Source organism: Anopheles darlingi, chromosome 3 (genome assembly GCF_943734745.1).
Source record: "Anopheles darlingi chromosome 3, idAnoDarlMG_H_01, whole genome shotgun sequence".
NCBI lineage: Eukaryota > Metazoa > Arthropoda > Insecta > Diptera > Culicidae > Anopheles > Anopheles darlingi.
In genome coordinates this window covers 58,239,771-58,249,541 of record NC_064875.1, presented here as the reverse complement: position 1 = coordinate 58,249,541, position 9,771 = coordinate 58,239,771, and the positions used below count along the sequence as shown (strand labels likewise).

The 9,771-nt window shown below is 45.9% G+C and overlaps 5 protein-coding genes across 5 annotated transcripts in view; 4 read left to right on the top strand and 1 right to left on the bottom strand.

Moving 5' to 3' along the window:
* The window catches only part of LOC125957608 (probable chitinase 2), a 1,540-nt gene extending 737 nt beyond the window's left edge, over nt 1-803 (top strand). Inside the window, exon 2 of the mRNA XM_049690441.1 lies at nt 1-803. This exon is cut by the window's left edge and continues 582 nt beyond it. Coding sequence (XP_049546398.1) covers nt 1-776 — 776 coding nt within the window. The 3' untranslated portion in view covers nt 777-803.
* Nucleotides 804-1,272: 469 nt separating this feature from the next.
* Nucleotides 1,273-2,552, top strand: LOC125955657 (probable chitinase 2). Its single transcript, XM_049686795.1, has 2 exons — nt 1,273-1,348; nt 1,444-2,552. The coding sequence occupies exons 1-2, from the start codon at nt 1,273-1,275 to the stop codon at nt 2,550-2,552; spliced, it is 1,185 nt and encodes a 394-aa protein (XP_049542752.1).
* A 1,160-nt stretch (nt 2,553-3,712) lies between these two features.
* LOC125955656 (chitinase-3-like protein 2) lies at nt 3,713-5,288 on the top strand. The gene is given in 3 exon segments (XM_049686794.1): nt 3,713-3,785; nt 3,883-4,037; nt 4,554-5,288. Coding segments are annotated over 3 exon segments (963 nt in total).
* Nucleotides 5,289-6,539: 1,251 nt separating this feature from the next.
* LOC125957620 (probable chitinase 2) lies at nt 6,540-7,911 on the top strand. The gene is made up of 3 exons (XM_049690458.1): nt 6,540-6,612; nt 6,700-6,853; nt 7,370-7,911. Exons 1-3 carry the CDS (start codon nt 6,540-6,542, stop codon nt 7,875-7,877), a joined length of 735 nt encoding a protein of 244 aa, XP_049546415.1. The 3' UTR covers nt 7,878-7,911.
* Nucleotides 7,912-8,804: 893 nt separating this feature from the next.
* Nucleotides 8,805-9,764, bottom strand: LOC125957626 (uncharacterized). The gene is made up of 2 exons (XM_049690470.1): nt 9,540-9,764; nt 8,805-9,458 (listed from the first exon to the last, which is right to left on the bottom strand). Exons 1-2 carry the CDS (start codon nt 9,546-9,548, stop codon nt 8,970-8,972), a joined length of 498 nt encoding a protein of 165 aa, XP_049546427.1. The 5' UTR covers nt 9,549-9,764; the 3' UTR covers nt 8,805-8,969.
* Between the last annotated feature and the right edge of the window lie 7 nt (nt 9,765-9,771).

The following is a 9,771-nucleotide window of genomic DNA, read 5'->3' as shown; positions in this document are numbered from 1 at the left end:
ATCTGATGGAGTATGATATGCACGGTTCCTGGGAAAATATTGTTGGACACCATGCTCCGGTTTATGCGGCATCAGGTGATAATGCTGAGCTATCGGTTCTGAGCAGCGTTAAGTACTGGTTGAGCAAGGGTGCCAATCCTGCCAAGCTCAATCTCGGAGTTCCGTTCTACGGTAGAACGTTCACATTGGCTAACGCAAGTCAAACGCAAATTGGAGCCCCTGCCACCGGTGGTGGTACAGCAGGACCATACACAGGGACAGCTGGATTCCTGGGGTACAACGAGATCTGCGAAAAGAAATGGCCCTGCCTCTGGGACAACGTAAGAGGGGCCACTTATGCCGTTTCCGGTAACCAGTGGGTAGGCTATGATGATGTGCAGAGCATCAAGCTGAAGTGCAGCATCATTGACCAGTACGGACTTGGAGGTGGTATGGTATGGTCTATCGAAACTGATGACTTCCTAGGCCGATGTGGACCCAAGTACGAACTCCTTAGTACACTTAAATGGTGTGTGAATGCTAATTTGGCAGCACGACCATACGGTCAGCAGCAACAACTATCAAGCCCCCATCGACCATTGCCAAACCGTCAGGATAGTTTGTCTGCCAAGCTGACGGTTGCTTTCGGCATCCAAGCAACAAGTACTACGCCTAGAACCGTGGAACCGATACCACATTCAGGTGAGGTAGCGGTCTCTTTTTCAACGAACACCTCTCCACATAAGACTAGTCGTACATTGTATCTTGCTGAAATGATCTTTCTGCGATCGATTTAATTAAGCGAATAAATACCAAATCATGAACGGAACGTAAATATTTATGACGACTTCTCCCTGCTACGATTCAGTGTTTCGTGCTTAACGGTAGTTCATCGATAAACACACTTGATATTTGAGATTATTAAGCAGTTACTACAAAGTAATTCATTAATCAACATATTTTTTCGAGTGTAATACAGGTTAACTTTAAGCAGGTAGTCTTGTCGTCGTTTGATTCATTCAGATTATCAACGGAATGAAATTATGGGATTTTGATGAAATGTCGATTACATGCTCGTAGGCACAGCTGAGGTGTACAGCTTCTAGAACAAAAGGCGACGTTTTTCAATGACACGGCAACAACCTCGAGCACAGCGATTCGCCGATGCTCCGTGTATGAACAGCTGCGAAACATACCAGCGAACCAACCGATTGCGATACACTTTTCAGTATAAAAGAGTCCCAAAAATCTCTAGCAGCATGAACTCAGTATTCAGTTACTACTGGTACAGGTATGACTAGCTCAACCGCTTTGCTTAGTCTCTTCGCGCTGCTCGCTTGGGCTTCTCTGATAGCCCAGGTTGAAAGTAGTAAGTATAGTGGATCCTTCGTGTGCAACACTGCATTCTGGAGCATAGGAGAGGATTCTTCTGAAACATTTGTCTCTTTCTGTGCCATCTTTTAGAGGAGGTTGTGTGCTACTATGGAACGTGGGCCGTATATCGCCCCACGAATGGCAAGTTCACCCCAGAAAACATCGATCCCAACTTGTGCACCCAGTTGAACTATGCCTTCTTCCACATCAATACCGATGGCACGATCAAGCTGGTCGATCCTTGGGTTGATTTGCCCGATGGTGGCGGTTATAACACTATCGCCAAGGTGAACAATCTGAAGCAGATTAATCCCTCGCTGAAAACGATCGCCGCCGTCGGTGGATGGGATGATGCACACGCGGTTGCCGGCAACTTCGCGATCGTTGCCGCCAATCCTTCTCTGCGTGCCGCTTTCGCCAGAAACGCCGTGGCGTTCCTGCAGAAATACGGCTTCAATGGTATGGACATCGATTGGGAGTATCCGGCGAAATGGCAAGCAGAGGGCAAGTCTAGCCCAGCGGACAAAGCGAACCTGGTGCTGCTGCTGCAGGATCTTCGTGCTGCCTTCACTTCGTACGGCTATCTGCTGACAATAGCCGTTGGTGCTACACAATCGTTAGCTGATATAGCATACGACGTCCCTGCAATTTCCAAGGTGGTCGATTACATCAATCTGATGGAGTATGATATGCACGGTTCCTGGGAAAATATTGTTGGACACCATGCTCCGGTTTATGCGGCATCAGGTGATAATGCTGAGCTATCGGTTCTGAGCAGCGTTAAGTACTGGTTGAGCAAGGGTGCCAATCCTGCCAAGCTCAATCTCGGAGTTCCGTTCTACGGTAGAACGTTCACATTGGCTAACCCGAGTCAAACGCAAATTGGAGCCCCTGCCACCGGTGGTGGTACAGCAGGACCATACACAGGGACAACTGGATTCCTGGGCTACAACGAGATTTGCGAAAAGAAATGGCCTCGCTTCTTGGATAACGCCAGAGGGGCTACTTATGCCGTTTCCGGTAACCAGTGGGTAGGTTATGACGATGTGCAGAGCATCAAGCAGAAGTGCAGCATCATTGCTCAGTACGGACTTGGCGGTGGAATGGTATGGTCGATCGAAACTGATGACTTCCTTGGACGATGTGGACCTAAGTACGAGCTCCTGAATACCCTCAAAGGATGCGTGAATGCCAATTAACCACCATCGGCCACCACGATTCCTCCTCCAGTCACTACACAGAAGCCGGTAGTTACGACCAAACCACCGGTAGCAACAACTGTCAAGCCAGCACCGACTACGGCCGCTCCCACTGCCAAACCAACGGGACGGTTTGTTTGCCCAGCCGACGGTTACTTCCGGGATCCAACCGATTGCAATAAGTTCTACGTCTGCAACGGTGGAACCGCTACTCAGTTCAGCTGTGGCGCCGGCCTCTATTTCAACGAGAAGATATCCGTTTGCGACTGGCCAAGAAACGTATCCTGTCCGATATAGATTTGATTAAGCAAATAAAACACAATCTATAAGCGTAACGAAGCAGTCAACAAGAGTTTTCTGTATCATACGCATATCGTACAATTGCTGCACCAATTAGAGCGAAAGAAAAAAAAAACTGAATCATACCATGCCGGTCATACACCTGTAATGCGGCGGTCTTATAAGTATTCCAGATGGTGTGGCATGCGGCCCGTGAAACCAGATATCCAAACATGAACGAAGAGAAGATAACGCCAGCTATGATGATAGGCAATATTGATGTAAAACAACGATCGCACCATACCTTGTACTGCCGTGACCGATGTTCCTACACAACGAAGATTCTTGAGTTTTTTTTCTCGATTTGCTCTATACTCTGCTAATTATGATCGACACTCATATATTTAAAAAAGAAAAACCCAATTGTTTATACGTATACAAAACATGTTATTTTATACTATTACCCCTAGGAATAACATAACATCCACTAACCAGTTTTTAAATAGGATAAATATATGAAAATAAAAAGTTTGCTGAAATTCAGTGTCTATTCCACGTTGCTACAATCGTTTTTGTGCACATTTCTACCTAAATGTTGCGTTGATTGTAACATCGTATCGTACGTCGCTGGGTCGTATTGATATCGTAGCATTTTCAGTGCTATAAGGATTGCGAAGGCACAATCAAAAGCATCCAGACTCGAGAGCCAGAGGCGACGTCTTTCAATGCATTGGCAAAACATTCGAACACAGCAATATACACCGATATGCCATGTGTAAACAGCTGCAAAACGTACCAAGAAAAATTGGGTCAAAAGTTTGGTTTGACCGATATAAACGGTTGCTACATGAACGCAGTATTCAGTTACCAGTGGTACAGAAATGATTAACTTAGTAACCTTGTTTGGTCTCTTCGCGCTGCTCGCTTGGATTTCTCTGATAGCCCAGGTTGAAAGTAGTAAGTATCGTGGATCCTTCGTGTGTAACACTGGATTCTGGAACATAGCAGAGGATGCTTTGAAACATTTGTCTCTCTCCGTGCCATCTTGCAGAGGACGTTGTGTGCTACTACGGTACGTGGGCCATGCACCGTCCTACTAATGGAAAATTAACCCCGGAGAACATCGATCCCAACTTGTGCAACAGATTGAGCTATACCTTCTTCCGCATCAATACCGATGGCACAATCAAGCTGGTCGATCCTTGGGTTGATTTGCCCGATGGTGGCGGTTATAACACTATCGCCAAAGTGAACAACCTGAAACAGATTAATCCTTCGCTGAAAACGATCGCTGTCATCGGTGGATGGGATGATGCACACGCGGTTGCCGGCAATTTCTCAATCGTTGCCGCAAATCCTTCTCTGCGTACCGCCTTTGCCAGAAACGCCGTGGCTTTTTTACAGCAATACGGCTTCAATGGTATGGGCATCCATTGGGAGTATCCGGCCAAATGGCAAGCAGAGGGCAAGTCTAGCCCAGCGGACAAAGCGAACCTGGTGCTGCTGCTGCAGGATCTTCGTGCTGCTTTCATTTCGTACGGTTATCTGTTGACAATAGACGTTGATGCTACACAATCGTTAGCTGATATAGCATACGACATACCCGCCATTTCCAAGATGGTTGATTACATCACCCTGATGGCTTTTGATATGCACGGTTCCTGGGAAAATATTGTTGGACACCATGCTCCGGTGTATGCGACATCAGGTGATAATGCTGAGCTGTCGGTTCTGAGCAGCGTTAAGTACTGGTTGAGCAAGGGTGCCAATCCTGCCAAGCTCAATCTCGGAATTCCATTCTACGGTAACACATTCACATTGGCTAACCCGAGTCAAACGCAAATTGGAGCCCCGGCCGCTGGTGGTGGCAACGCTGGACCTTACATAAAGATAGCTGGATACCTGGGATACAACGAGATCTGCGAAAAGAAATGGCCCCGCTTCTGGGATAACGCCAGAGGGGCCACTTACGCCGTTTCCGGTAACCAGTGGGTAGGTTATGACGATGTGCAGAGCATCAAGCTGAAGTGCAGCATCATTGCCCAGTACGGACTTGGAGGTGGTACGACATTCGGGATCGAACATGATGACTTCCTTGGACGATGTGGACCTAAGTACGAGCTCCTGAATACCCTCAAAGGATGCGTGAATGCCAATTAACCACCATCGGCCACCACGATTCCTCCTCCAGTCACTACACAGAAGCCGGTAGTTACGACCAAACCACCGGTAGCAACAACTGTCAAGCCAGCACCGACTACGGCCGCTCCCACTGCCAAACCAACGGGACGGTTTGTTTGCCCAGCCGACGGTTACTTCCGGGATCCAACCGATTGCAATAAGTTCTACGTCTGCAACGGTGGAACCGCTACTCAGTTCAGCTGTGGCGCCGGCCTCTATTTCAACGAGAAGATATCCGTTTGCGACTGGCCAAGAAACGTATCCTGTCCGATATAGATTTGATTAAGCAAATAAAACACAATCTATAAGCGTAACGAAGCAGTCAACAAGAGTTTTCTGTATCATACGCATATCATACAATTGCTGCACCAATTAGAGGGAAAAAAAAACTTAATCATACCATGCTGGTCATACACCTTAAATGCGGCGGTCTTGTAAGTATTCCAGATGGTGTGCCAAGCGGCCCGTGAAACCAGATATCTAAACATGAACGAAGAGAAGATAACGCCAGCTATGATGATAGGCAATATTGATGTAAAACAACGATCGCACCATACCTTGTACTGCCGTGACCGATGTTCCTACACAACGAAGATTCTTGAGTTTTTTTTTCTCGATTTGCTCTATACTCTGCTGATTATGATCGACACTCAAATATTTTAAAAAGTAAAACCCAATTGTTTATATGTATACAAAACATGTTATTTTATACTATTACCCCTAGGAATAACATAACATCCACTAACCTGTTTTTAAATGGAATAAATATATGAAAATAAAAAGTTTGCTGAAATTCAGTGTCTATTCCACGTTGCTACAATCGTTTATGTGCACATTTCTACCTAAATGTTGCGTTGATTGTAACATCGTATCGTACGTCGCTGGGTCGTATTGATATCGTGGCATTTTCAGTGCTATAAGGATTGCGAAGGCACAATCAGAAGCATCCAGGCTCCCGAACGAGAGGCGACGTCTTTCAATACAATGGTAAAACATTCGAACACAGCAATATACACCGAAATTCCATGTGTAAACAGCTGCGAAACGTACCAGCGAACCAAGAAAAATTGGGTCAAAAGTTTGGTTGACCGATATACACGGTTGCTACCTCAGTATTCAGTTACTACTAACTCAGTATTCAGTTACTACTGCTACAGGTATGACTAGCTTAGCCGCTTTGCTGAGCCTCTTCGCCCTGCTCGCTTGGGATTCTCTGATAGCCCAGGTTAGGTCACGCGTGTAAATATAGCTCTAAGAAGTGATCTTACTTTAAGTTAAAGCAATAAAAAAAAAGTAAATGAAGTAGTAAATATCGTGGATCCCTTGTGCCTAGCACTAGATCGGAAGAATTTTTCTTTTCAATGACACGGCAACAGCCTCGAGCACAGCGATTCGCCGATGCTCGATGTATGAACAGCTGCGAAACGTACCAGCGAACCAACCGATTGTGCTACACTTTTCAGTATAAATGAGACCCAAAAATGTCTAGCAGCATGAACTCAGTATTCAGTTACTACTGGTACAGGTATGACTAGTTTAGCCGCTTTGCTTAGTCTCTTCGCGTTGCTCGCGTGGGCTTCTCTGATAGCCCAGGTTGAAAGTAGTAAGTATAGTGGATGCCTCCTGTCTAGCAGTAGATCGGAAGAACTCTTCTAATACAGTTGTCTCTCTCTGTGCCATCTTTCAGAGGAGGTTGTGTGCCAATACGGTACGTGGTCCATTCATCGTCCTACTAATGCCAGTTTAACCGCGGAGAACATCGATCCCAACTTGTGCACCCGATTGAACTATGCCTACTTCCACATCAATACCGATGGCACCATCGCGCTGGTCGATCCTTGGATTGATTTGCCCGATGGTGGCGGTTATAACACTATCGCCAAGGTGAAAAACCTGAAGCAGATCAATCCTTCGCTGAAAACGATCGCCTCCATCGGTGGATGGGATGATGAATACGTAATCGCTGGCAATTTCTCAATCGTTGCCGCAAATCCTTCTCTGCGTGCCGCCTTCGCCAGAAACGCCGTGGCGTTCCTGCAGAAATACGGCTTCAATGGTATGGACATCCATTGGGAGTATCCGGCCAAATGGCAAGCAGAGGGCAAGTCTAGCCCAGCGGACAAAGCGAACCTGGTGCTGCTGCTGCAGGATCTTCGTGCTGCCTTCGCTCCGTACGGCTATCTGCTGACAATAGCCGTTGGTGCTATACAATCGTTAGCAGATGTAGCATACGACGTCCCCGCTATTTCCAATGTGGTCGATTACATCACTCTGATTGCGTATGATATGCATGAGTACGTGGAAAAATTTGTTGGACACCATGCTCCGGTGTATGCGGTATCAGGTGATAATCCTGAGCTGTCGGTTCTGAGCAGCGTTAAGTACTGGTTGAGCAAGGGTGCCGATCCTGCCAAGCTCAATCTCGGAATTCCATTCTACGGTAACACATTCACATTGGCTAACCCGAGTCAAACGCAAATTGGAGCCCCGGCCGCTGGTGGTGGCAACGCTGGACCTTACATAAAGATAGCTGGATACCTGGGCTACAACGAGATCTGCGAAAAGAAATGGCCCCGCTTCTGGGATAACGCCAGAGGGGTCACTTACGCCGTTTCCGGCAACCAGTGGGTAGGCTATGATGATGTGCAGAGCATCAAGCTGAAGTGCAACATCATTGCTCAGTACGGACTTGGAGGTGGTACAGTAGTGGGGATCGAACATGAAGACTTCCTTGGACGATGTGGTCCTAAGTACGAACTCCTGAATACCCTCAAAGGGTGTGTAGATGGCAATTCTTCTGCACCAGCTACTTCCCCCCCCGTTAGCCTTTTACTAATAATCATGATAATCATGATTATAAAATAATAAAATAATGCGAGAAATCTTTACGTCTTTACAATACAAAGAAAGAATAAAAGACCACAAAATTAATTTTCATAATATTTTGTTATATTACGACCGAAACTGCAAGATATTACTCATCCAAGGTCACACTTAATTAAACAGTTTACTGCGTTACATACTTCAACACCCTAGTCGACCATACCAAGTCGACAACTTTTAGTTTTTTTTATTCCCATATCGCCATTCGTTGTATTCAAAGGTGGTTTGTCTCGTGAATACATCTGCTCAAATAGTTTCTGTTGCCATAGTAGAACAGTTATACGAGATTGTAACGACACTCGACGGTCGTACACCCCACATGCGACAAGAATTGAGATTCGTTTAGGTAAGTCCGCAGTTGTAGAAATCTAAACAACTAGGAACCAGTAATGAAAACATATAATATTGATGCCTCAAAAAATAGATTGTATTGGTTCTAGAGAGTCCAGTTCCTGATGGAGGCGCCACACCAATGGAGCGAATCACACCATGACCATGGTAATGGACCAAATGTGAAGAATATGCTGAGTTGTGAAATTAAGATTGTAGTGCTTGTATAATTTTTTTTCCAAAAAAATGATGAACTGTTAGGTAGGATTTGATGAACTGTAAATCATATATTCGTAAAAGAATTAAACATATATTGAAAAAGTTTTTTTTTTAAATTTAATACGCCACTTGCCTAAACAAAACTGCCTTCAAGTTCTTCCTGCCGGCCGGCTACGAAGCAGTATAAACACGCAAACAAAGGGACACAGGTAAGTTGCGCTAACGATCGCGATCGAATTTCACAGTTGTTTGTGATTTTCACAAGCCACCAGCGAAACAATGCGAGCTCCACATACACATGCTATTACCACCATCGTTCCCCATCATCATCAACAGAAAACCGCTTGGTTTGTACAAATATAACGTTAAAACTATTTTTATTAAAATATACAATCGTACAGTGTTAGTGGCCGCATGTTGCTTCCTCTGAGGGAGGCCATTGTCACCGGTTTGATGCGCAGTAAGATGAATCATGTACAGATGGAAACCACGGATGGAGTGATGATGACAACGGAACTGTTCGGTTCAATTAGGCCCAGGTGCCGGTACGAAGTTGTTGCCATCGGTAGGTGTACGCACTCGTCGGCGCTCGGTGTACTGGGACTTGTAACGGAACACCGGGCGGAAGAGATGCGTTTCAGCAACCTCAAGATCGCCAGCCTCATCCTGAGCTTCTGCGAGTAGAATGTCCTGTCGAACATCGCTTAGTGGTAGATCGCGCTTGTGTCGCACCTGGTGCACGTTCTCCTCGGACGCTTCCTCAGAATTTTCCTCATCGTCGTCATTGTCGTCGTCGCCTTCATCTTCATGATCCTCCTCCGAGTGATCATTATTATTACCGGTATCCCCACAGCAATCCAGTGGTTCGTCCGACAGTCCCAACGCCTCTCGTACACGTCGTCGGTCCTCCAGCATCTCGTTTAGGCTGTCCTCATCCCATATCTTCATGCAATCGATCGCGTAGCAATTGCAAGCTACAGCACCAAACACCAACAGAACGACAGCAATACTGATCTGATGGACGCAACGAAAGAGTGAGTAGAATCCGATTGGGATTAATACGAATCCATAAACATCCGATCGACTTACTCTTACCGTGTTCATTGTGGATATGTGGATGGATTTGTTTTAATTCAATTCAAGTATCACTTCACTTCACTTTCAACACTCTAGAACAAGAAATTGGGTCCTGCTGGTACGGAGGCTGGCTAATGTGTCTGTTGAGCGATTCAAAGTTCACACCTGACTGTTGGCGTGTGATCGATTAGTGGCAGCATTTATATGGCCGGCACGTTGAATCACTGAGACTGTCGAGGGTGTAGCAGCA